The following is a 27,156-nucleotide window of genomic DNA, read 5'->3' on the forward strand; positions in this document are numbered from 1 at the left end:
TTGGTTCACACTTCCGTGCTATCCAGGGTGCACCACGAGGAGGTGAACTGACATCACACCCTGCCATTATCCCTGATTAGCAACCAAAGATCCCAGTTTGAGCAAGTTGGAAGAAAAGTTTCCAACTCCATCTGAGTACAGGCTCCCCACAGGACTGTGTTTTGAGTCCAGTACTCTTCACTTTGATAACCGACGACTGCTGTGCCAAATCTGCTATGAATCATATTGTGAATTATGTGGATGACACGGCAGTGGTGGGTCTTACCCAAGACAACAGTGAAGATGATTATACAGAAGAGGTGAAGGCTCTGTTGGACTGGTGCAAGAAAAGTAACCTGGTTCTAAATGTTGATGAAACAAAGGAGGTCATTGTAGATTTTCGAAAGAGCCTGCACGGTCATACTTCACTCAATATCAACAATGCCGCTGTAGAGCTGGTCAACAGTATTAAGAATCTGTGGGTGCAGATAACCAACAATCTGACCTGGTCTCTCCAGATGTCATCGTTACTGAAGCGAACAAATCAGAGTCTGCATTTCTTGCATCAGATGAGGATGCATCCTTGCATCCTTTTCCTTTTTTCCTGGCCACTTTCTGCAGCAGTACCTCAGATAGAAAGTCCCTACAGAGAGTGGTAAGAACATTATAGGAAGCTCGATTCCTATTATTCAGGATTCTGCTTTAAGCGCTCTAGGCTTAGATCTCAAAGCATTGTCAGACACCCCACACACCCACTCCAGGGTCTGTTTCTGTTGCTGTCCTCTGGGAGGGGGTTTCAAAGTATTTCTAGCAGGACTACCAGATTCTGTAACAGCTTTGTATACATGTACATGTATACATCCAAACTAGATTGTTATTTCTCTGTCATATAATATATGTGGGTATATGCATATTTTTTTTATTTTTTTATGTATTTTTTAATGTATTTTTTATGTATTTTTTTATGTATTTATTTATGTATTTATTTATGTGTATATATATATATATATTCATTTCATCATGTAGTGTATATTGGGATAGTAACCCGTTGAGAGCTGTATGCAATGAAATTTCATTTTAATGTATGCTGATTTGTCTACATTCAGTGACAATAACGTTACTGTCACTGAAGAGGTCGACCTCGAGGCGCCTCGCTTGGGGAGTGCCACAGGGGTCGGTCCTCTTGCCCCTTCTGTTCAACATTTATGTGAAGCCGCTGGGTGAGATCATCCGTGGTTTTGGGGTGAGAGTCCACCAGTACGCTGATGACACCCAGCTGTACATCTCCACCCCAGACCACCCCAATGATGCCCTTGATGTGATGTCCTGCTGCCTGGAGGTCATGCGGGTCTGGATGGAGAGAAATAGGCTCAAGCTCAACTCTTCCAAGACTGAGTGGCTGTGGCTCCCGGCATACCGGTATAGTCAGCTGGTGCCATTGCTGACTATTGGGGGTGAATCTCTGCCCCCTCACAGAGAGGGCTCACAATCTAGGTGTCCTCCTGGACTCACGGCTGTCTTTAGAGGATCATATGATGGCCGTAACCAGGGGGGCTTTTTATCAGGTTCGCCTGATCCGCCAGTTGTGTCCTTTTCTGGACCGGGACGCCTTGCACATGGTCACTCACACCCTCGTCACCTCCTGTCTGGACTATTGTAATGCTCTCTACATGGGGCTCCCCTTGAAGAGCACTCGGAGTCTCCAACTGGTCCAGAATGCGGCCGCGCGGGTGGTTATGGGCGCACCTCATTACGCCCATGTAACACCTCTCCTGCGCGAGCTGCACTGGCTCCCAGGGGTCTTCTGAGTGCAATTCAAGGTGTTGGTCACCATATTTAAAGCGCTCCATGGCATAGGATCAGGATATCAACGGGACCGCCTTCTGCCACCAACAGCCTCCCACCGACCAGTTCGCTCCCACAGAGAGGGACTCCTCAGGGTGCCGTTGGCCAAGTTATGTCGGCTGGCGACACCCAGGAGGAAAGCCTTCTCTGTGGGAGCTCCTGCCCTCTGGAGTGAACTGCCCCCAGAAATTCATAAAATCTCTGACCTCCGGGTTTTTTACTGTGCCCTCAAGACCCTACTGTTCCGACACGTGGGGCTGTTAAATTGAATGATTTTAAATTGGGTTTTAATTTTGGGTTTTAAAATTCGGCCAAAACTATTTAATGATTTTAATTAATTTTAACTATGATATTGTATATTTGTATATTTGTATTTTAATTCTGGCTGTACACCGTCCTGAGTCCTTCGAGAGAATGGGCGGTATATAAATAAAATATTATTATTATTATTATTATTATTATTATTATTATTATTATTATTATTATTATTATTATTATTATTATTATTATTATTATTATTCTAAGTCATATCTGAACAAATTATGACACAATTGCTCATTTTCATGTAACTCAAACATCCAACTTCACCTTGACTCTCAAGTTGATTTGCTCTGTGAATCAGCAGCAAGAGATATAAACATGTTTTTCCCCGTCTAGTGCCAAGACAATATGTCAGAACAGTAATTGTTAATGTATCCCCTGTAGATTTCTACCCTCACTAATCTTTCAAGTTAAAACCTGTTATAAAAAAATATGCCCCTAGTTCTCCCAGTGGAGACAGGACATGTCTGTCACCTACTGTTGTCTTGCAAATAGCAAACTTCTGGGTTTGCTGAGACTCAGCTCCCCATTGCTTTTTCTTTGGCCACAGCCTGAACCCAGATAAGAGGAAACATGGTTGATATGAATTTTCCCTGAGGCCATCCAGGTAGAATGTGTGGTGTCTATTCTGCTAAAGCTTTGGTGAGATTTCAAGTGCTACCTGCAAGTTGGCTTCTCCAAAAACCTTGACTTAGGATCAAGGAGGGAAGGTGACAAGAATGACTGGGCTGCCTCTCCTGCTGCTGCTGCTGCTCTTCTGGCTCCTGCCTCCAACTGCTGCTAAGAAGATGCAAACTGGATGTGTGTTGAGGAATTATTTCCAGTCACAGGAAAGTTACTATAGGCCTGGTGACCTCATTATTGGTGGAACGGTGCACCTGGGAATAATTGGTCATTCCGTCATTCCAGACTTCCAAAAAGACCCATTCTTGTTTTTTACACGGCTGGAACGTGTGTAAGTCTCACCTGGAGGGATATGATGTAGATAATTATTTCTTTGTTTTAAATTCAGGGACTCTTTTGAAAAATGCCTGTTCTGGCATCTAGTTCAAATCTTTATTCTTTCCTCCGTAAAGAGCCTAATTCTTAAAATAGGTAAAATTCTCTATAGAGAAGATTTCATCAGTAAACAACAAAAGTGAGCTTAGAAATTGTGCTGGCCTAGTGAAGAAGTTGAGTTCTAATATTAATTCGGAGAGAAGGTCATGGTGAGAAGCTTAAAGAGAAGCTCAACTCTTTTCCAGTGTCCAGGAGTTGCATAAAAACTGCTCAGTTTTTGAATCAGCAGGGCTGACAATCTTTAACAAATACAATAGTGGCCAAAACTGTAGAAACCTTTTGAGAAAAGTGTATTTTTTAGGTTTGATGGCTAATGACACCACTTTTTTTTTTTTTTTTTTTTGGAGTTTCAAGGTAACAATATTCCATTGCTGGAATGTCCTGGGAATAGCCTAAACCTTAACTCAAAGGAAAATCTATGGAGCTGACTAAAGAAATCTGTTAGTCAAAAGTGACCCAACAATTAAACAAAGTTATTAGAAGCAACCATTCAATCTTGGTTTCACATTATAACATCTGCAGAACTAAAAGACTTGGCTTACTCCATGGGAAGATGTTGTAAAGCCTTAATTCAGTGGTGGGTTGCCCCCGGTTCAGACCGGTTCACAAGAACCGGAAGTAAAACTGGCAGGAGGCCCCGGCAACTGCCCCAGATGTCATCATCAGTGATCTGTGCATGCGTGCAATCCTGTTGTGAAGTGGTGGCAAAGGTAAGTAGAACCCACCCCTGCCTTAATCCATGCTAAAGGTTACCGAACTAAGGATTAACTGACATGGTGATAATTTTTGTATATCTCGTTTTTTCTACAAGTTTCCCTTTTCTTCTTTATACATTAACTGCTATTCTAATAACAAATCCTTCATAAAAGTTATTGCATTACATTCCTGATTAAATTAATTTCCCATTGATACAGTATATAATTTTACGGTACAACTCCGAAAAAAGTGGACTTATTGGCTAGTTTTAGAAAATACACTTTTCCCAAAAGGTTTCCACAATTTTAGCCACTACTGTAGATGCTGGGACACCCACTGAAGAAGCTGCTCCAAAAGAGAACAGAATTAATTAGGGTCCCAGTAGAAGAATGGGGAAGGATTACAACCACTGCAGCAAAGTGAAGAGGGAAAGTTCTTTAGAAGGTATAAAATGTTCTGTGATGTGAAAAGAGACATTTTTCTCCTTTCTCACAAAGTCATACAAGTTTCATCAAGAAATGTCTACGGGCTCAAACCAATGAAACTTGGGACTTCTGACTCCAACCGACACCAAAAAAAAAAAGGCAAGGCAAATACAACAGCATGACCTTTTCTGAAAATTTCCTCAATGATTTTTCGCACAATAGACTCATACCCAAGAGCTACCAGCAGTTCCTGGCCATGGTATTTGCAGTCGCAGAGGTCAACAAGGATCTGGTTCTTCTCCCCAATATCACACTGGGGTTCCACATTTCTGACAATCACAAGATTGAGAGAAGTATTTCAATAATCGGCCTCTCCCTGCTCTCCACACGAGGCCGAATGATTCCAGGTTATAAATGTGACAGGCAGGACCCTCTGCTCTCTGTCATTGGAGGCTTCATCCCCAAATCTTCAAGGCAGATGGCCTCCATCTTCAGCATCTTCAAGGTCCCACAGGTAAGGGGCATCCAATGTTGGATACAGACACCAACAAACAAGAGAAACACACAGAGAAACCGAAGATATTTACGGGGCACAACACAAATACAGTATATGACTTAGAGAATCCACATGACAGTTGGATTTATTTTTATGTTCGTGTCAAGATAATTTTTTATATAACATGACAATCATTTCAATAGGAGCGAGCAGTGTGCTGCAACTGCCAAAAAGCCAACACAGTTCTGTAAGAAGTTAGCACCCACGCCTCTCCTAGAAGAATGAAATATTTTAGAAAATATTAAAAAAAGGCAGAATATTATATTTCCCTGGATGAGAAATGGAATAACATGTTTTAAACACAAAGCAGCTTCCTGCCTCCCGCCCCACCTTTGTCAATGGGCATATGAAGAACAGTTGCAGGAACTGGGTATGTCTAGTTTGATGAAAAGAAGGACTAGGGGAGACATGATAGCAATCTTCCAATATCTCAGGTAGTGCCAAAAAGAAGAGGGAGCCAAGCTCTTCTCCAAAGCACCTGAGGACAGGACAAGAAGCAATGGGTGGATATTAACCAAGGAGAGAAGCAACTTAGAACTAAGGAGAAATTTCCTGACAGTTAGAACAATTAATCAGTGGAACAACTTCCCTCCAGAAGTTTTAAATGCTCCAACACTGGAAGTTTTTAAGAAGAGATTGGATAACCATTTCTCTGAAATGATATAGGGGTTTTCTACCTAAGCAGAGGGTTGGACTAGAAGTCCTTCAAGGTCTCTTCAAACTCTGTTATTCTATGATAGAATCAGATAATGAGATGTTTCCTAAATACTGACTGTGCCAAGAGGATTTTTTTTTTATGTAGAAGTCACTTCCTAATTAACTAATACTTTAGCCACCCTTTCAGTGCAATGTATTCCCTGTACCAGGTGAAGGGTTTGTATCTTTGTCTTCTGACCTGTCCCAACCAGGCAAAATATGTAACTTTTCCTTCTTCCTAAGAAGGAAGAAACTTAAGCTTGCCAGTCAGAGTGAATTAGGCTGACTAATGGAGCCATCAATCATAAAATGGTGACCCTTAAAACTTACCATAAAACTTAGTTTGTCTTTTTTTTTTTATTAAAGAGTTTTACAAGACAAAAAACATTTTTACAAGAAAAACATAAACCTTTTGCCATCTTTCCATATATGGATTGTACAATCACATTTACAAATTAACAACCTCTTTAAAAAAAAAACAGTTACGTAAACTCCAAGAACACCTCCAGATTCTTTACACATGTTTTCCCTTCCCTCCTACGCCCTCCTACCCCAACCTTCCCCCCCTCCCCCCAGACTTCCCAGAGCAAATACAGGATATAGCATCTAACAAACATATAGAAAGAAAAAAAAACTTTAACTCCCCTTTCATATCTAAATATAACTATTTAAACCAATTATTATTTAAAAGTAATCGATCCAACTTCTTTCTTAGCCGTTCTTCAATAATAAGCAAGTCTTCTTTCTTCCAGCATTACACAATCAGAACCCAGATACAATTAACTATCACATCTCCAACCTTTGCATATATTAACACATTAGCAAAATATTTTAACCAATCTCGAATAAAATATATTGTATTTTTTGTAATTAAATTTTATTAACATAAACAAACGTAAAACACAAATACATGTAAACACTTATACATTAACAAAGAGTCAATCGACTAACTTCTAGAAAACCTTCGCTTCGGTGGTTAATGTCCATTTAACCAATTTTCCTTAATCATACTATTTACAAATTTACTTGCTTATACCTTAATACATTCATTGAAGTTCAGCAGTATCCTTCTACAATCATATTAACCATTTATTTATACAATCCTACGGCTCATCTCATGTATCTATTTCTACAATTCTTGAGTTATGTTCTCCTAATGTCCTATGTTGTTGGCCCTATCCTTCTTTCTAACCATGTGTACCATTTTTGCCAAACTAAATAAAAGTCAGTGTTCTCTTTATCTTGGAGCTCTTTTGTGAGCCTATCCATCTCTGCGCATTCATTTATTTTTGTTATTATTTTTTCTTCTGTTGGTATTATCTCGGACTTCCAATTCTGAGCGTACACTATACGTGCCGCTGTCAATATGTGGATGGTAAGATATTTTGTCTCCTTGGTACACTGTGGTGTAGTCATTCCAAATAGAAAGAATTCTGGTTTCATTTCTACACTTTGCCTCGTTGTTTCTTCAATTATTCTCTTAATCTCTTGCCAGTAGCGTTGTGCCTTCCTGCAAGACCACCAGAGATGGTAATATGTCCCCATTTGTGTCTTGCACTTCCAACACATTGGTGATGTGTTTGGAAACATTTTAGCCAAAGGTGCCGGAGGAAGGTGCCATCTATAAAATATCTTGTATAAATTTTCTTTGTATGGAATCAACAGGGTCATCTTATAATTTTCTGCCCATAGCTTGTCCCATCTGTCCAACTCTATATTGTGACCTATATTTCTTGCCCAGCTTACCATGTTTTCTTTCACTGTTTCCTCCTCTAATTTATACCTTATTAAATATCCATAAATTTTAGATATTATTTTCTCATCTGTGCCTTTTAAAATTTTATCTAGTTCACTTGGTTGGCTTTGAAAATCATAATGTCTCCAGTCTGCTGTATATTTTGACTCAATTTGAAGGTATGGCCACCAATCAATCATAATGCCTCGTCTTTCCAGTTCTTGTCTCGTAAGTAGGTCTCCCTCACTACTCAACAATTCTTGATATTTCCGCATCTTTCCTATTTCAATAGTGTTTGGATAAATTAGTGCCTCCATAGGTGACAACCATCGTGGGATTTTACTATAGTGTTGCCTTCTGATACCTTGCCACGTTTTATATAGTGCACCTCTTATTACATGTCTCTGGAAGTACGGATGTTGCTTGTCTGTGCCTTCCCACAGAAAGGCATGCCAACCTCGACTCAGATCAAATCCCTCCAAGTATAGCGTTCTCCTATTTGATAGATCTATCCATTCTCTGATCCAATTCAACGCCGCCGCCTTGTAATATAGCTCCCAGTCTGGTAGACCTAGGCCTCCCTTCTCCTTTGTGTCCTGTAAGCATCTTATTTTAATTCTAGCTTTCTTTCCTTGCCAGATGTATTTCATTATTGTCTTGTTGAGATCCTTAAAAAAATCTTTTCCCGGACCAATTGGTATCACTTGGAAGAGATATAGGAGTCTTGGTAATATGTTCATCTTTACAGACGCTATTCTGCCAAGAAATGATAGTTGTACCTTATTCCATCTTTCCAAGTCTTTTCTAATTTGCTTCATCAATTTAGTGTAATTGTCCTCTCTAATAGTTGTTGCTTTTGTAGTAAGCCAGATTCCCAAATATTTTACTTTCTTCGCAGTTTGCATTCCTAATTCTTCTTCTAATTTTTCCTCTTGTGTCGTTGTGATATTTTTGGTCAAGACTTTAGTTTTTTGTTTATTGATCTTAAGCCCCGTCACTTTGCCATACTCCTCTATCTTCTCTAATAATTTGACTCCCGCTACTTCCGGCTGTTCCACTATGAAGACCACATCATCCGCGAAAGCCTGTAATTTATACTCCTCATTCCTTATCTTCAGTCCTTTTATTTCTTCTTCCTTTCTTACTTCCTTTAGAAGGACTTCCAGTGAGATTATAAACAGTAGAGGCGATATCGGGCATCCTTGTTTTACCCCCTTTTGGATGCTTATTTTTTCGGTCATATCTCCATTAATTATAATTCTCGCTGTCTGGGAAGAATATATTTTCTTAATCATTTTCAGGAATTTGTCGCCGAAATTCATAATCTGCAGTTGTGCTATAAGGAATTTCCTATTCAAATTGTCGAACGCCTTTTGCGCGTCGAGAAAGATTAGCGCTACCTGATTATTGATGTTTTGCTCGTAGTATTCCAGAATGTTTATTATTGTCCTCATGTTGTTTTTTATTTGTCTCCTTGGGACAAAACCATTTTGGTCGGGGTGTATATAATTATGTATAATTGTTTTCAGCCTCTGTGCTATAATTGTCGTGAATAGTTTATAATCTACATTTAACAGCGAGATGGGTCTATAATTTTGGACTTTAGTCGGATCCGTATCTTCTTTGGGGATGAGTGAGATAATTGTTTCGGCCCAAGATTTAGGTGTTTCTGCTTCCAGCAGTGCCTCATTGAGAACTTGTAGTAGTAGTTCGTCTATTGCAGACTGGCAGTTTTTATAAAATTCTGTTGGAATTCCATCCGGACCTGGGACTTTGTTGTTCTTCTGTTTCTTTCGGGCTTCCATCAACTCCATCATTGTTATTGGTTTATTCAGTATTTCTCTGTGGGATTCCTCTAATTTCTGGATATTTGCTTTTTGTAGGTATTCCATAATATCTTGGTCTTGAGTCTCTTCTTGTGTGTAGAGGTTTTGATAGAATTCCCCTACTATACGTTTTTTATCTAAATTCATACTATATAATTGTCCTGTTTCATCCTGCAATTGGTATATTATTCTTTTTTCCCTCTCTTTCTTCAGTCTGTATGCCAGCCAGCGACCTGTTTTGTTTGCATATTCAAAGTATTTCTGCTTGGCCATTTTCATTTTCTGTGCGATTTCTGCTTGTGAAATTAAGTTCAACTCATGTTTAGTACGATTCAATTTTTCCCTTGTTGTTTTGTCGTCAGGCTGTTTCTGTAATTGTGACTCATATATGTTGATTTCTTCCATTAATTTTTTCCTCTTTTGTTGTTTATCTTTATTTTTTTTTGCTGTGTATTCTATTGTGAGGCCTCTTATATAGGCCTTAGTAGTGTCCCACAGATTCTGTACTGAAGTCTGCTCCTTTGTGTTTATTTGATAAAATATTCTAAGTTCGTTCTCCATCATCTGCACATAATCTCTATCTTTTATTATTCCGGTGTCCATCATCCACCTCTTCTGCTTTCGCTGTCCTCTCCATATTATTTTTATAGGATTATGGTCGGCCCATGTATTCGGTATAATTTCGATGTCTTGTAGATCCTTCCTGAGGTCTGGCGTCATCCAGGCCATGTCAATCCGAGACCATGACTGGTGTGGATTTGAGTAGAAAGTATATTGTTTGGTTTGTTTGTTGGCCTCTCTCCATCCATCATGTAATTGCAATTCTTCAGTCATATCCTTAAATGTATCCGGTAAGATTCTTTTTCGAGTCTTACTTTGTTTATTACTTCGATAGTCATCTTGTATATTCACGATTGCGTTGAAGTCTCCGACAACACAGATATTTTCGTACTCCAAATCTTTAATTGTATCATGTAGTTTCTTGTAAAATTCTCTCTGGTTTCCATTAAGTGCATAGATAGAAGCTAGCAATATTTTCTTTGTTTCTGTTTGTATTTCAGTTATTAAAATACGTCCTTCCGAATCTGTATATATCTGTTTAGCTTTTAAATGGTTTTTGACATAAGTTGCCACTCCTCTCTTCTTATTATCTCCTAGGGATGTGAATAATTTTCCTAATTTTTGATTCTCCAACAATATTTGTTGCTGTCTTTTAATGTGTACTTCTTGTAAAGTTATCACATCTAAGTCCAATTTTTGCAATTTCGTAAATATATATTTCCTTTTCCTTGGGGAGTTGAGTCCGTTTATATTAATTGATATAATTTTTATTTCTCCTTCCATCTCTATCGAGTTTATCTATTTGTGATTTTCAACTTTGTTGTGTTTCTGGTAACTCTTTGAGTCTTTTCCCTCGCTCCCTCTCTCTCCATTCTTTCTCTCTCCAATCTTTTTGCCTCTTCCTGATCTTTTTCTTCCTTCTCCATCCGCCGTGTCCTGGGTTCCGTTTCTCTCCTTGTCTCCTGTTCCTCTTCCATTGTAAAGTGCTGGTCAAAGAATTCTTGAGCCTTTTCCAGATTATCAATCTTGTACTTTCTTTCATCCCAGGAGATAAGTAGGCCTTCCGGTAGTAGCCAGCGGAATTTTATTTTAAATTTATTTAGCTGGGTGGTCAGGAAATTATAATTTCTTCTTTGATCTCTCGTTCTTCTTGGTATTTGTTTGAGAGTTATGATTTCTCTTCCCTTGTGCATGATTGTCTCTTCCCTCATCTTCCTGTAGATCTCTTCCTTAATAGATTTTTTCGTGAATCTTATGTGAATTTCTTTGGGTAATTTGTTTCTTCTTGCGTAGTTCGTGTACACCCTATATATTTCATCCATTCCATTTCGCAGTTCATCCTTATCCACCTGGGTTGCCTTTGCCAGTATCTCAATCATTATTTCACTTAGATCCTCATCCTTCTGCTCTTCTACATTTTGAAACCGTAAGTAGAATGATGCCTTTTCCATTTCCAGATAGGTTAACGCATCCTCAGTTTCCTTATTAAATGCCCCTTGATCTTGTTCCATTCTTTCCATTCTGTTGGTCGCATATACTACTCTTTCTTCCACCTTTTGGATCCTCTGCTCGTTTTCTGTTATGTTTTGCTGAATTTGTTCTATCTTCTCATCCATATTTTTGATGTTATCTTTAATTTCACTCACATCTGACCTCAATTCTTCATGATTTTTCTTGGTCTCTTCATGATTATGTGCCATGGTTTCCTGCATTCTATTCATGCCTTCCTGGATCATTGCTAATGCGGAGTGGATGTTCTGTAGGGCAGGGCTCATCTTCTCCTTTTCTGTGGTTTCAATTACTTTCTGTTGAGCTGGTGAGGTCATAAGTATCATTTGGCTCGATGGTGTTTTCTTACTTATTTTAGCTGTTGTCGTTATACTTGTGGTTGCCATTATTATCTCTTTTTTTATTCTTTCCCAGATTTTCATATACTGGTCAATATTTCTAGGTCTGTTTTAAAATTTCACCCAAATTTATTTTTCGCTTTTTTCCAGGCTCCTTTGTACTTATAAATCAATCAGCATGGGAAGCTAAGTGGGAGGGTCGAGGGAAAAATGTAGCGTTCTAGCAATCCATCAGCTAATTCTCCCTGGGATTAACTATTTGAGTAAGTGGTATATTAGTAAGTAGGGAGTAAGTGCTATATGATTTCTCTCAGAAGGTAAAGGGATGTGGTTAATATAAATGTATCTAATATACTATGGACTAACTCTTTAATACTAAATATATATAGATCAAATTGATATATCACTTAATCTATTAATATACACTTCTTATAAATAAGGTCATACTATGCAATCATATGTCAAACGTAGATTCCTTAAGCAATTGTCTAAATATTTATCTTACTTATCTAATTTATCCAATTTTTTTTAATTTATATAACATATGTATATGGATATACTTTTGTAATTATAATATAGCTATGATAAGTATAATATAATCTGGATCTTTGATTCTAGTTGTATTAAGACAAATTAACAAATCATTGAGATTCTAACTATATAAAGACAAATTAATAGAAATTATATTTAGCTATAATAAAGTCTATATCTTTGATTCTAAATATATAAATATATAAAAACAAATTAATAAGGCAATAATTCACTTAATGGGTACAAGATAAGTATAAGGTAATGTTATGCAGTCATATAAGTATAGATTTCCAAAGCAGTGAGTATATATACACCAAATATTACTTCTTAGTCACTGTTGGTAATTCGTAGTTGGTCTTGGTAGTATCTTGTATTCTGGCAATCTTTATATCAAATATCCAATTATAGTTCAAGTCCACTTCCTTTCAACTGTCAATAGTTTCAATATAATATATCCATGTATTATCCACTTGTTCTGTAATCCTCAGTTCAAGTCCTCACCGGGATAAGCCGTGGCAGAAACAAAAATTATAAATCCAATGTATTTCACGTCCAATCGTACTTTTTCCTCCCTTTACTTTACTTTTTGTCCAATACACACTGATCGTGCGCCAAAAGTATCAAGCGTCTGCTTCCCCAAATAACTCAATCCAATAGTCCCGTTACTTTATTATCCAATTATCCAATTAACTCGATCAATAAACTCAATCCTGTTAAGGAAGCCTTTATCTGAATTGTCCAGTAAGTATCGGCAACAATGTTATAAGTTCTAAGTTGACTGCGTTCTCCCTGGCGTTGCTCAATATGGCTTCACCGTCCTTTCTTCTATGGATATCCGGGGTTCTAAAAGTCCTCCCGTTAAGTCTTTTAAGTTTTCAGAGACCTTTGCTCTCGCAGCTTTTTGTTATAAAGCTCTGGTTATCAATCACACACTTCGTTCAACCGTATTCCCTCTGGATTCTTTTGGATTCCACTGACTACCAGATTACGTGCTGTCACTTTCAATATGGATTCCTCCCCTTCACTCCACTTATCGGTCGCCGCTTCTCTTTCTCCTCTTTTACTCAAGGGTTCCTTCCGCCCGCTTTCTCCCAACTGTTAGAAAATGCAGATATACCTTTTCAATCTTTAATCCTCACTTCTGTTTTCACCGATGCTTTTCTTTTTCAATCTTCGCTTCCCTCTTAACAGCTGTCAGCGTTTCTGGCCAGCCGGGTGGCTGGTTCTTCCTCGTTCCGAGTTAGAGGAGTTATCCTGAACCTTCAGGGGGATTGCAGCCCTCCCCGAGGTCCTCAGAAATTTCCCCTTCTTCTACCGACCTCTACGGGGTCGGTAGCACCGAAATCAGCGCCCGCAGTGAGGATATTAGGGGCTTTGGAAACGGAGCACCATTCCTTTCGTCCCTAACACGTTGACGTCACCGCCAGAAGCTCTCGAATAAAATATATTGTAAAAAACCTTATTTTTAACAAACTGATTCATCTTGTTCTCTACAAATCCATTACGTATAATCAAATAACATCTTCACTATTTGAATCTTTAAAAAATATTATAAAAACCTTCCCTCAACCCTTGCACCATTTTTAACCCATAAGCATATATAGATTCTTCAACAAAACATTCCTTGACATATAACTTTAGTATTAATATACTTCAAGACAATGATAAAAGTTTGGTCAGTAATCCATAACAATACAAACATAACATTATTTAATGTAACTTTTCTAGACAAATCATATCCCTTAATATAAGTAAATCATTCATTTTCACTATAGTATAACTTTTCAAAACAAATCATATCCCTAAATACAGGTATAATCATTCATTTTCACTATTACTATCCTTCCCCAACAAAAAGATTGTAATTTTTCCATCTCCATTTTTTCCTAACTTTTTTGCGAACTTTCTTTTTCAGTCTTATTCCTCCACCTTCATCTTGTTCTCTTCGCAAAGTAGTTCCTCTCAGTGAACACATCTCCTTAACTGAGATTAAGGATCCATTTTTGTAAAAAAAAATTGTAAAGTTCCACTTCGAATCTTCTTTCTTATATTAGGAATCCCAACACCTCCTGACAATTTTCCAATTGACTGTAACAAAGCCTTTGGGGAAATCTCAGTCAGTATTTCCTGATTACGCTCCTTCAAGCCCCTCAACCTTTCCTTCTTTTTTTTTTATTGCAAAAGTTTTACAATTACATTTTCACCCCTTTCCCCCCCCTCCACCCCCCCAAATTTCCCAACCTCCCTAACCCTCCCTAACCCTCCCCTCCCCCCAGACTTCCCTATAATATACTCATAACTCGTAAAAAAAAAACCACAAAAAAACCCTTAATATAACACTTAAGTATAAACTTGAACCCCTCCCTCCCCTATATAATTTTTCTTTTTACCTCATTACATTAAAATATTTCTAAAACATTATTTTCAAATAAAAGCTATTTGATACTTTCTAGTTTGATATTTGTTCTGAACATATTCTATCCATCTTTTCCATTCCCATTCATAAGTCTCTTGTGAGCAATCTTTTAAGTATGCTGAAATCTTCGCCATCTCTGCAAAACCGGCCATCTTCAAAGTCCATTCCTCAATAGTGGGCAAGGCTTCATTTTTCCAATATTTACCTATCAACAATCTTGCTGCTGTTATCATATACAATATCAATTTTGTTTCACCCGATGTAAAACCCTTAACTATACCCAATAAAAACAATTGTGGAGAGAATTGAATTTTTTTCTTCAAAACATTCTGCATGACCCACCAGATCTTTATCCAAAAAGCCTTAACTTTCCTACAGGTCCACCAAACATGATAATACGTAGCATCCAAACATTCACATCTCCAACATTTTGGCTGAACATTAGGGTACATACATGACAACTTTTTGGGATCTAAATGCCATCTATAAAACATTTTATAAAAATTTTCCCTCAGGTTCTGCGACTGTGTAAATTTAACATTCTGAACCCAAATTTTTTCCCATGTTTCCAACATCACTGGTTCTTCAAAATTTTGTGCCCACTTAATCATACAATCTTTAACTAATTCGGTTTCTGAATCCCTTTCTAACAAAACATTATAAAGCCTTTTGATATGCATTGGACCTTTCTCTTTTATATGTCTAACCAATTCTTCTTCGTGCAACATAATACCAGTTTTTTGGTCCTCTTTCCATCTCAATTGTAATTGATTATATTGTAACCACGTTAGATTAATCCCTTCGTCCAACAGTGTCTGCAATGTCTTCAGCTGCCATCTGCCCGCATCTGTAAAAAGAACCTCTTTATATAAAAACCCCCCAAGTGACATTATATTTGTATTCCACAAAGTATGACCAAGATCCAGCCATAGCGGTATTTTATAATCCCATTTGAATCGGTGCTTCTTCCAAACTCGCATCAAAGAGTCTCTAAGTATATGACTTTTAAATACTTTATCAACTTTGTCATCATAAAATAAGTAAGCATGCCATCCAAATTCGAGATCAAAACTTTCTGCATTCAATATTCCAGTCTTTTTCCTTCCAAACCAATCACTTGTTAAAGTTAAAGCTGCTGCATCATAATATAACTGTAGGTTTGGAAGTTTAAGACCTCCTCTTTCTGGAACATCTTGCATAATTTTCAATTTCACTCTCGGCTTTTTCTCGTTCCAGACAAACTTATTCACTCCAGTTTGCCAGACTTTCAATTGTTTATCACTTTTAAGCACCGGAATCATTTGAAACAAAAAAAGAAATCTTGGCAAAATGTTCATCTTAACTGCTGCTATTCTTCCAAGTAAAGACAGCTGCAGTTTTTTCCAAGTCTCCATGTCTTTCTGCACCTCTCGCCACAACACCTCATAATTATTTTGAAACAATTTCATGTTTGATTCTGCAACCTGAACTCCTAGATATTTTACCTTAGGTACAGTCTCAAAACCTGCCCTCCTTTCAAGCTCATGTTTGCGATCTTGTGTCATGTTTTTGGTTATCATTTTAGTCTTTTTTGGATTCAGTCTAAAGCCTGAAACTCTACCATACTCTTGTATAATGTCCTTCATCAAGATTATTGATTCCATTGGTTGTGATAGGGTAACAACCAGATCATCTGCGAATGCCTTTATTCTATAATCCTCTTGCCTAATCATTATACCTTTCAAGATATTAGAGTCCCGTATTGTATTTAGCAAGACTTCTAATGTTAGAATAAATAAAAGTGGGGACAGCGGACATCCCTGTCTTGTTCCTTTTTCAATTTTAAACTCTGTTGTCAAACTTCCATTAATAATGATCTGTGCCTTTTGCTCTTGGTAAATTGCTGAAATCGCCTGTATAAATTGATCCCCAAAATCCATCTTTTTTAAAGTCTTTAGTAGAAAATTCCAATCCACTCTATCAAAGGCCTTCTCTGCATCCAAAAAGACCAGCACTGCAGGAATCTGTTTATTCTTCTCAAGATATTCCAATAAATCTATTACTTGCCTTACATTATCCTTCATGTATCTGCCCTCGATAAATCCCGCTTGATCATCATGAATCACCTTTGGATTACTGGCATCAACCTGTTGGCTAATACTTTCGCATAGATTTTATAATCTGTATTCAAAAGAGATATTGGTCTATAGTTCTCTGGTTTTTTAGGACCGACTTGTTCTTTTGGTATCAAAGATATATAAGCAGTTGTCCATGATGGGGGTATTTTACCCCCTTGTTGAATATTGCAAAATAAATCTCTGAGTTGTCCCACCATTTCAGCTTGCAAAGTTTTGTAATACACTGCGGTCAAACCATCCGTGCCAGGAGCTTTGGCTGTTTTTAACTGTTTAATTGCTACTATTATCTCCTCCTCTGTTATAGGATAATTCATTCTTTCCTTTTGTTGATCAGTAATTTTTGTAACTCTTTTATCGTTTAAATATTTTTCTATAAGTCCATTCTGCACCTCCTCTTTGGCATATAGTTTGGTATAATAGTCCACAAAAGCTTCTTTAATTAATTTTTGTTGAAAGATTTCTTTCCCTCCAATATCAATACTATCAATAGTCCGTATACTTTGTTTTTTCCTCAATGTGTAAGCCAACCATCTGCCCAGTTTATTAGCGTTACAAAATGTATTATGCTTCACGTATTGTAAGTTTGTTGCAACTTGTTCCGCCATAAGCATTTGAAATTGGTCTTTCAAAAGTTTTATAACACTACATATTCTTTCATCTGTTGGATTTTTAATAAATAACTGTTCTTTATTCTTTATTTCTATTTCCAATTCAGATCTTTTCTTTTGTCGAAACAGTCTATGTTTAGAGTTCATGTAAATAAGTACCCCTCTCATATAAGCTTTACTTGCATCTCACACAATTTCAATTGGGGTACCTTTATTCAAATTTATTTCAAAAAATTCTTTCAAATGCTTTTTAAGTTCTGTTATATTTTTTTCGTATCTAAACAAATTCTCATTTAATCTCCAAGAACGTCTCTCAACCTTATTCATCTCAATTTCTATCCATACTGGGCTATGGTCAGTCAAAGTTCTTGGAAAAATCTTTGTCCTTTTTGTCTTGACAAGTAAGTCATCTGACAACAAAATGAAATCAATCCTAGAGAAGGATCTGTGTCTGTCAGAAAAAAAAGTGTAGTCCAATTCTTTTGGATTATGTATTCTCCAAACATCTTTTAGTTCCATATCTTCTTTCATGTCAAAAAGGGTCTGTGGTAATCTGATCCTAGACTTTGCCAAACTCTTCTTATCTAATTTGGAGTCAATTACTCCATTCCAGTCTCCCATAATTAAAATAGATCTGTAGTCCCATTGCAGTATTTTAGTATGTAACATCTTGTAGAAATGGTCCTGTTGTTGATTGGGAGCATAAATTCCAATCAGAAGAATTTGGCCATTTACTGTAAGCAATTCAATTGCTACAAACCTACCATCTTCATCTGCTTCTATAACTTTAGCTGTTAGCTTTTTATTTACATAAATAACCACACCATTCTTTTTTTGCGAGGTTGAAGATATAAAATGTGTTCCTAGTTTGGAGTTTATCAAATATTTTTGATCTTGAGTTGTGATATGCGTTTCTTGTAAACAAATTATATCATTGTTAAATTGTTTCAAGTATGTAAATAATTTCTTCCTTTTCTGTGCTGAATTCAACCCGTTAACATTCCAAGATAAACACTTAAACGTCATCTTCATCTTTCTGAAGCAAAGAGCAATATAATCGAAGGTCATCCGAAAGCTTCGATCTCGCTCCCCCCATGGCTCCAGTCTCTTGTGCAGTACTCTTAACCTCCTTGTCTTGTCTTTCCTGTTGTTGTTGTTGCTTTTGTTTAAGTAACTTAGATTGAGCTCGAGTTATACGTTGATCCTTAACTTCAATCATCCGAACCGGGTCCAAGATTGGAGAAGATTCCAGCAAAGGCTCATCCAGAAAACCTCCTTCTGCGCCTTGCATTTCCTCTATTTCCTGCTTAGACTGTTCTTGCAGTTCTCGTTGAGGTTGCTTCTCTTCACTCTCCTTAATCTCCAAAACTGTAGATGTACGTGGAGATGGTGTTCTTTCCTTAAGAATAGTAGTGTAAAAGTGTTGTGCCTTCTCCACAGTATTCAAACGATATCTTTCTCCCTTATATCTGAAAATTATACCAACTGGAGCGTCCCACCGAAATGGTATCTGTAAATTTTGCAATTCCTTAACAAGAAAGCCAAATTCTTTTCTAGCTTTCAGCATTTTAGGAGGTAATTCTTTATAAATTCCAATTCGTGAGCCCCCCACTTGCACAGAAGTGTAAAAGGATTTTTGCAGGATGTCGTTTCTTATTTCTCTATCTGTAAAATATATGACCACATCTCTAGGCAATTGTCTTTGCCTGGCCACCCAAGAATTCACTCTGTAAATTTTGTCTATTTTGTGAAAAACCACATCAGGATTAACTTGTAAAATCTTAGCCAGGGCCTCAGAACAAACTTGTCTCAAATCCTGTCTTTCCTCCTCTCGAATTCCTCGAAGCCGTATGGCAAACTCCATTGCCCTGAATTGTACCATAACAATCTCATTTTCAACTCTTTGCATTTTACTGTCAACATCAGCAATTTTATAATCATTGTCTTTCATCTTAACATTAACTTCTGATTTAAGTTCTTCAACTTTAGAATCAACTTTCACAATAAATTCTGCCAGGCCAGACGCCACTTCTGATATTTTTTTGGTCACCTTGTTTTGATTCTGTTTCACCATATCTTTAACTTCATTAATTTCCTGCATAAATTCCTGATGTGATTTTTGAAGTTTATCATCTATCTCCTGTTGAGATTTTTGAAATTTATCATCCAAAGTTTTAGAAATAAATTCTTTTAAATCTCCCACATCAAAATCTTTTTTCTGAGTCTGTATCTGTTGTACTGGGGGAGGCTGTGCTTTATGTGTGGGAGATCCACCTCCTGTTGCCTTCGCTTCCTGCTTCTTTGAGGCCATCCTGCCACGTAGGCTGGTTTTACTAAAAAGGGAAGTTCTTCTTCCTCTCCCACCTCCACAAAGACTTCTGAAAAAGTCCCCCAGATTTAATCAAATAAAAACCAAAGTAAAGCAAAGTCCAGTATTAAAAAGGGAGAAATTTCTCTGTTATTCTCTTGTTACAAGCGAAGCAACTTTGTAGCAACTTAGTAACTTTATAACAAAGCAAGATAACTTCACCAATCCACACTTGCTGGCTCGTTAACTCTAATGCTGGGCGCCATATTTTTCCAAGTCACTTTCACTCATTCGCATTTTTTCTTAAATTGAAAAGTCAACAAAGCGCTAATACTTGCGATTCCAAGTTTCAGGGTTCAAGTGTATATCCGCTGCTTGTTAAAGTTGGTTCCTTTCGCTTTAAATGTTTACTGCAGCCGGCTTGTTCTGCAGAAGCAGAATCGTCCCACGCCGCCCGGAGTCTCAGCAGGTTGGGAGGGAGCCGCGGCCTCTGTCCTCCTCAGAAGCGATTCCCAGGGGGGTTACAGGGGCTCGACCTGTGCCCTGCTATCTCTGCTCCAACAATCCTTAGGATTTTGAAGTTTTCGAGCCGCTTCTCGATCACGAAGCGGCTCTACAGGCGGCGGGGCTGGCGGAGCTTCAAAAGGCACCGCCGCCGCCGAAGGCTAGCAAACCGGAAGAACCTTTCCTTCTTAATTTGAAAAACATCCATTCCATTTCCCGGAGGCATATTAAACTGAATTTCTTTCACCTCTCCGTTCCACAATTCACTGTTATTTAGCAACTGCAATTCCGATACAATGTCTTTTGTCTCTTTGTTTCGAACTTGAATAAAATCCTTTTAAAAAAGTCTTTCAATTCTCTCCCCTATCACAGAGGTAAATGATTCTAATATTTCTTTAAAAAGATCCCCAATCAGTATTTGTGTCTTTAATGATGTTTGTAATAGTGAATCTTCAAGGTTTTCAACAAAGCCAGCCATTTCTCTTTTCTTTTTCTACAACCACCTTAAACAATGCTGGATGTTAACTGCTTTAACAAGAGTTAAGTTTCACTTTCACGCCCTATTAAGCGCCATCTTCTTCCTTGCTTCAATCAACTTCAAAGTAGGAATTTAAGCATAGAATTAAGGGCTTGTTACTTGTGATTATCTGCTCTCCTGTCTTCACTCCGTCTGCATGGATAAACAACTTAGATATCAATAAAGATTGCAGAGATGGTCGCGACGTTTTTTTCTGCTTAAAGCAGAAGGGCCCTGGATCTCGGAGTTTCACCAAATTTCCTGGGGAGCTCTCACCCTCCTAGCCCCAAAGCTATTTCAAGGGCTTTTTGGGAGTTCTACCCCTATCCGATTGCTCTCCTTTCCCTCTTCTTTGTCTTTAAAAGAAGAATCTCACTTTCTCTAGCTCGGTGTTGGCTTTGAGTTCTCTCAGGGAGAGAGAAGAGTTTATCCTTCCTTCTTCAGGATTAATTCCAAGGAATTTCCTCAGTATGTGGGTTTAGTCCAGCTGCTCCTGTATTTCCAGTGGAACTGGGTTGGGCTGGTGGCCAACAAAGCTGACAGTGGAGAACATTTCCTCTCATCTCTGATGCCAATGCTCAAGGAGAAGGAGATCTGTGTGGCCTTCACTGAAATATTGAAATCGGATGATTTTTTCAATACATGGGAAACATTTATTCTTTTTTTAAAAAACTGTTGTAAAGCTGAAGTGATTATTCTCTTTGGAGACCCTCATACTAATGCGAAGATACAGTCAGCTTTGCATTTTCATATAACATCAACAAAGTCACTGCTTCAGAAAGTTTGGATCCTAACTTCCCAATGGAAACATAATGTGGGGGCAGTTAAAGATGCATTGCCACTTATAAAGCCCTTCCATGGGGCTTTGCAGTTAAGGGACCACACAGGGGATATCTCAGAATTCAGCCATTTTCTCATATCTTTAGATCCTTTTAACCCAAAAGGGGACATCTTTCTCCCACAGTGGTGGGAAAAGGTCTTTGACTGCAAGATACAGAGACCAGGAAGATTCATTCCAGAGATGGTGAAGAAATGTACAGGAAAGGAGAATGTACAAAATGTGCCCACTCACATTTTTGAAAAAAGCATGACAGGGGAAAGTTACAATGTCTACAATGCCATTTTTGCTCTGGCACACGCATTACATGTGCTGTTTGGATCCAGTGCCCAACCATCCATGATGAGGCTTGGAAAGAGAATCTCAAATGTCCATTCATGGCAGGTAATCTATGTAACTTTTTTATTTAGTCCATAGCCCTAGAAAGAAACTTTCCTGTATGTATTCCATGAATTTACTGATTCAATATCTTTATGCTACCATAAACAGTGTAACGATATGGAATAAGTACCATTGAGTCCAAAATTTGCTAAGCAAGGCATGTTTTTAAGTGAGCTTTGACACATTTTAAAAGATTTTTTGCCACAGTTGTTGAGCTGTGGTCATTAAATGAATTTGATGCCCCTCCCAATGTCCAGTTCATCTTTGAACCAATCCAAAGGTGCAAAGTTGTTGTGAGAATTTTTGGCTGAGAAGGTGATAACAGGCAATTCCCAGGTGCCACGATCTCGCTCCTCCGGTGGTGAGAAAAAACAGATGGCCAGAGGCACATTCTTCCCCCTTCCCAACTTCCCCAAAGGTTCATCAAAGCAGAGAAAGGACCAAAGGAAAACCCCATATAAGCCTAGCTCCAAACCTTCCCCCTCCTACCAGAATGCCAAGGTCGCCATAGATCTCAATGGGACCTGACACAGAATGTTAGAAACCATGATGTCTCATTTGTGACTTTCTGGTTAATTACTTTAATTTCTGAATGTTTGTTTGCTTTCAGATCCTTCCCTATTTGAGGAATGTGCACTTCAACAACAGTGCTGGAGATGAAGTCTCCTTCTCAGAAAATGGACTCGGGTCTGCTCAATATGATCTTCTCAACTGGGTTTTCCTCCCCAATCAATCTTTTGTCCCTGTGAAAGTTGGGCAAGTAGATGCTGGGGCTCTCCCAGGCCAAGATTTCATCATTAACTCTGACGCAATCGTCTGGGTCACAAAGGTGAGATGGAAGGAAATGCTGTAAATTTAGGGAAAGATTCATTCTTTCCTGGGGAGGCAGAATATCCTTCTAACTGGAAACAGAACTATTTAATTACAAATCATGCGGACATTTGGTGAAAAACCTTTGTATGTAACACAATTGAGGTAGATATGTGGCCGGTCTACAAAGGTTTGGGATTGGAAAGGACTTCTTCTTGAAACCCAGGATGCAATTAGAGGACACAAAAACAAAATTTCCATGGACCATTCCTGTTCAGTAGAATCTTCATGAATCTTTCTTAAACAAAGCTCAATGTTCCTCCCCCTTTCTCTCAAGACTGAGCTCCCAGTTCTAATCTCCAGTATCTATTGTTGAGTCATGAATGCTACTGGCCTTAATCCCTCAGGAGATGTTCCTGATTTCTTGTAGACAATGGTGAACCATTTATTTTGAACATGGAAAAAGAAATGTGGAAATCAATAATGAAGCATGTTCATTGCTTAGACCATCTCAAGCATTTCTCTTTTGTCTTTTAGAAGGTGCCCTTTGCCAGATGTGGCATGAAGAGGTGCCAGGCAGGAGAGAGGAGAAGAGTTCCAGAGGGCGAGCAGGTTTGCTGCTACCAATGTGACCCTTGTCCAGAAGGGACCATTTCTGATCAGACAGGTAGGCCACCTGTCAAAATTAGGTCTTCCATGAACAAGCAAACCATTCAGCAGATATTAATATTTGTTCACGTTAATTAATTCTTGGTAGGATTGACGTGCTTCGAAGTATTTATAGTTCTCATCTTAGTTTATGGAACTAAAATCAGCCTACACGCCAACTTCCTGCTCCTAACCAATTTAATGCAGGGTAATTTCAGTAAACAACATACAGTATGGGAACCCTACTAGCCTGTCTTCCCGTACTTTCACATCCCATTGGAAGAATAGCTAGCAATCTTTTCACAAAGGTCAGGAATGTGAGGTTTAAGCTTTAATTTTTATTATTTAGGTCAATAGTAGTAACTGGAAGAGAGATCTTGGAATTTGAGTGGAAATTCATTTAAATATGAGCCAGCAGTGTGCTGCAGCTGCCAAAAAAGCCAACTCACTTCTAGGCTGCATCAAAAGAGGGATAGAATCAAGATCATGTGATGATTAGGGAATTGGAGGTTAAAATATATGACAAATGGTTGCAGGAACAGAGTATGTCTGGTTTGATGTAAAGAAGGATTAGGGGTGACATAATAACAGTGTTCCAATATCTCAGGGGCTGTCACAAAGAAGAGGGAGTCAAGGTATTCTGTAAAGCATCTGAAAGTAGGAGAAGAAGCAACGGGTGGAAACTAATCAAGGAGAGAAGCAACTTAGAAGTAAGGAGAAACTTCCTGACAGTTAGAACAATTCATCACTGGAACAATTTGCCTCCAGAAGTTGTGAATGCTCCAACACAGGAAGTTTTTAAGAAGAGATTGAAAAACCATTTATCTGAAATGACATGGGGTTTTCCTGCCTAAGCAGAGGGCTGGACTAGTAGACCTTCCAACTCTGTTTTTCTATACATAAACAAAATACCAACATTCCTGGCATACAAGCTCTATAAGAATTCTGGGGGTTTCAGTATAAACTGGGGAAAAATATATATTTAATTTTAATTTAATTTAATTTAATTTCCAATTTATATACCGCCCTTCTCCCTGAGGACTCAGGGCGGTGTACAGACAAGATAAAAAACATAGAATACAAATATTAAAAAATATTTTAATATATATATATAAATTTTGGCCCGAAAGTTAAGAAATCACAGATTGATTAAAAGAATTTAAAAACTTCTTCTTAAGCCAACCCAGCTTGCTGGAAAAGATGGGTTTTAAGGGAACGACGGAAGGCATTGAAGTCATGGATTCTCCTTATCTCTGGGGGCAACTGATTCCAGAGGGTGGGAGCCCCCACCGAGAAGGCCCTCCCTCTGGGGGTCACCAGCCTATATTGTTTGGCTGATGGTACCCCGAGGAGGCCCTCTCTGTGGGAGCGCACTGGTCGATGGGAGGTCGTCGGTAGCAGCAGGCGGTCTCACAGATAGCTAGGCCCTATGCCATGGAGCGCTTTAAAGGTGATAACCAACACCTTGAAGCGCACCCGGAAGACCACCGGGAGCCAGTGCAGCTCGCGCAGGAGCGGTGTTACATGGGAGCGCCATGCTGCTCCCGTCACTACCCGCGCTGCTGCATTCTGGATCAGTTGGAGCCTCCGGGTGCTCTTCAAGGGGAGCCCCATGTAGAGAGCATTGCAGTAGTCAAGGCGCGAGGTGACGAGGGCGTGAGTGACTGTGCACAAGGAATCCCGATCAAGAAAGGGCCACAACTGGCGAATCAGGCGAACCTGATAAAAGGTCACCCTGGTAACAGCTGTCAGATGTTCCTCCAAGGACAGCTGCCTATCCAGGAGGACTCCCAGATTGCGAGCCCTTTCAGTGGGGGCCAAAGACTCGCCCCCAATAGTCAGTGATGGAGTCAACTGACTATATGGGGATGCCGGGAGCCACAGCCACTCAGTTTTAGAAGGGTTGAGCTTGAGCCTGTTCCTCCCCATCCAGATTCGCACAGCCTCCAGGCACTGGGACATCACTTCAAGGGCATCGTTGGAGTGGCCTGGGGTTTCATAGTTTCTCTCACTCTGAAATGTATATTACGCATTAATGTGCCCAGTGATTGGAGAGACCCTTTATATCAGAGCAAATTCATCAAACAGTTAAGGCTGAACAGATTCTTGTCTCTAATCTACCCTCAGTTTCATCATGAAGAATTATTGCTCTTTTTGATCTACTATGTAATACACATAGTTCATTCCATCACTAAGTCTGCCGGTTGCCCAGAGGAGAAAGGAGGCAGTCATTTCACCCTGATGGGAGGGATAATGCTTATGGCAGATGCCCCTGAAATCCTTAAACAAAGACTCTTGATTTCAGATGCTGCCCACTGTGACCTCTGCCCAGAAGACCGATACCCCAATGAGCACAAGAACCACTGCATTGCCAAGAGGATCCACTTCCTTGCCTATCAAGAGACCCTGGGATACACTTTATTATGTCTTGCTCTTTTCCTCTCTATGATCACATTGGCAGTGCTGGTGATTTTCCTTAAACATCACGAAACACCGATTGTCAAGGCCAACAACCGAGATCTCACCTACATCCTCCTGGTTTCCCTAATGCTTTGCTTCTTCTGCTCCTTCCTCTTCATTGGTCGACCCAGAAAGCTCACCTGTCTCTTCCAACAAACTTCATTTGCCATCCTCTTTTCCCTTGCAGTTTCCTCTGTCTTGGCAAAAACGGTCACGGTGGTTCTGGCCTTCATGGCCACTAAACCAGGGAACAAGACAAGGAAACTCTTAGGAAAACCACTGACCAACTCCATTGTCTTAGGCTGTCCCCTGATCCAAGCAGGTTTTTGTGCCACCTGGCTGGCAACCTCTCCTCCATTTCCTAACTTGGACTTCCACTCTTTGATAGGAGAGACCATCTTGGAATGTAATGAAGGCTCAGCTTCAATGTTTTATGCTGTCCTTGCCTATCTGGGTTTTTTGGCCCTTGTCAGTTTCACAGTGGCTTTTCTGGCCAGGAAATTGCCTGACAGCTTTAATGAAGCCAAATTCATCACTTTTAGCATGCTGGTCTTTTGCAGTGTTTGGATCACTTTCCTCCCCACCTATCTGAGCACCAAAGGGAAGTCCATGGTGGCTGTGGAGATCTTCTCCATTTTGGCTTCTGGAGCTGGTCTTTTGGTTTGTATCTTTTCCCCCAAATGCTACATTATCTTATTGAGACCCCATCTTAATTGTAAAGAAAGTATAATGAAGCACAGAAATCTCTGATTTGTATGGGATTTGGGAATTTTTATATCGGCTTGGATGCATTTTGACAGTTGTCCCCAGAGAAGACTTGGTAATGGACATAGAACTCAACATTGAGATTAAATAAGTGGATAATAATTTCCACCTGTACAGTTTCTTAATTTAGTTTTTTCTGTCCTGGCCACTTTTTACAGAGGTACGATTGAGAGCATTTTAGCAAATTTTTGGTTTAGTGGCAGGAGTGCCTCAGATAGAAAGTTCTTACAAAGTGTGGTCAGGACAATCGAGAAGATTATAGGAAGCTCTCTTCCTATTTTTCAGGATATTGCTTATAAACACTACAAACTTAGAGCTCAAACCATTGTTAGAGACCCCACACAAACACTCCAAGGTCTGTTTCTGTTGCTCCCCTCTGGGAAGAGGTTTCAAAGTATTTAAAGCAGCACTACCAGATTCTGGTAAACTTGCAAGATTCATTTTTCTTGCCGTGTACATGTATACATCCAAACTGTGTTTTTTCTCTGTGTTATTTAGACTGAGTTATTTCTCTGTGTCATATAACATATGTGGGTATATGCATAATTTTGTATTTATTCATTTATTTCGTCATGTTTTTGTAGTATATATTGGAGGTGGTGACTCTTTCAGAACTGTATGCAACAAAATTTCATTTTAATGTTTGGTGATGAGTATACATTCAAAGTGACAATAAAGTTATTGTCTAACTCTAAATCATACCAAAA

At 38.8% G+C, this 27,156-nt stretch overlaps 1 protein-coding gene across 1 annotated transcript; it reads left to right on the forward strand.

Annotated features, from left to right (window-relative positions):
- Positions 1-215: 215 nt before the first annotated feature.
- On the forward strand, positions 216-26,521 carry LOC148116277 (vomeronasal type-2 receptor 26-like). The gene is made up of 4 exons (XM_087878325.1): positions 216-444; positions 21,474-21,769; positions 23,114-23,243; positions 25,530-26,521. Exons 1-4 carry the CDS (start codon positions 216-218, stop codon positions 26,432-26,434), a joined length of 1,560 nt encoding a protein of 519 aa, XP_087734451.1. The 3' UTR covers positions 26,435-26,521.
- The last annotated feature ends 635 nt before the right edge of the window (positions 26,522-27,156 follow it).

The sequence above is a fragment of the Pantherophis guttatus genome, chromosome 1, assembly GCF_059756535.1.
Source record: "Pantherophis guttatus breed Tessera chromosome 1, ASM5975653v1, whole genome shotgun sequence".
NCBI lineage: Eukaryota > Metazoa > Chordata > Lepidosauria > Squamata > Colubridae > Pantherophis > Pantherophis guttatus.

Coding starts and splice junctions, on each gene's coding strand:
- LOC148116277 (XM_087878325.1), top strand. CDS start 216: ATGAATCATATTGTGAATTATGTGGATGACACGGCAGTGGTGGGTCTT. Junction 21,770..23,113: donor CAAATGTCCATTCATGGCAG/GTAATCTATGTA, acceptor TTTGTCTTTTAG/AAGGTGCCCTTTGCCAGATG. Junction 23,244..25,529: donor GACCATTTCTGATCAGACAG/GTAGGCCACCTG, acceptor TCTTGATTTCAG/ATGCTGCCCACTGTGACCTC.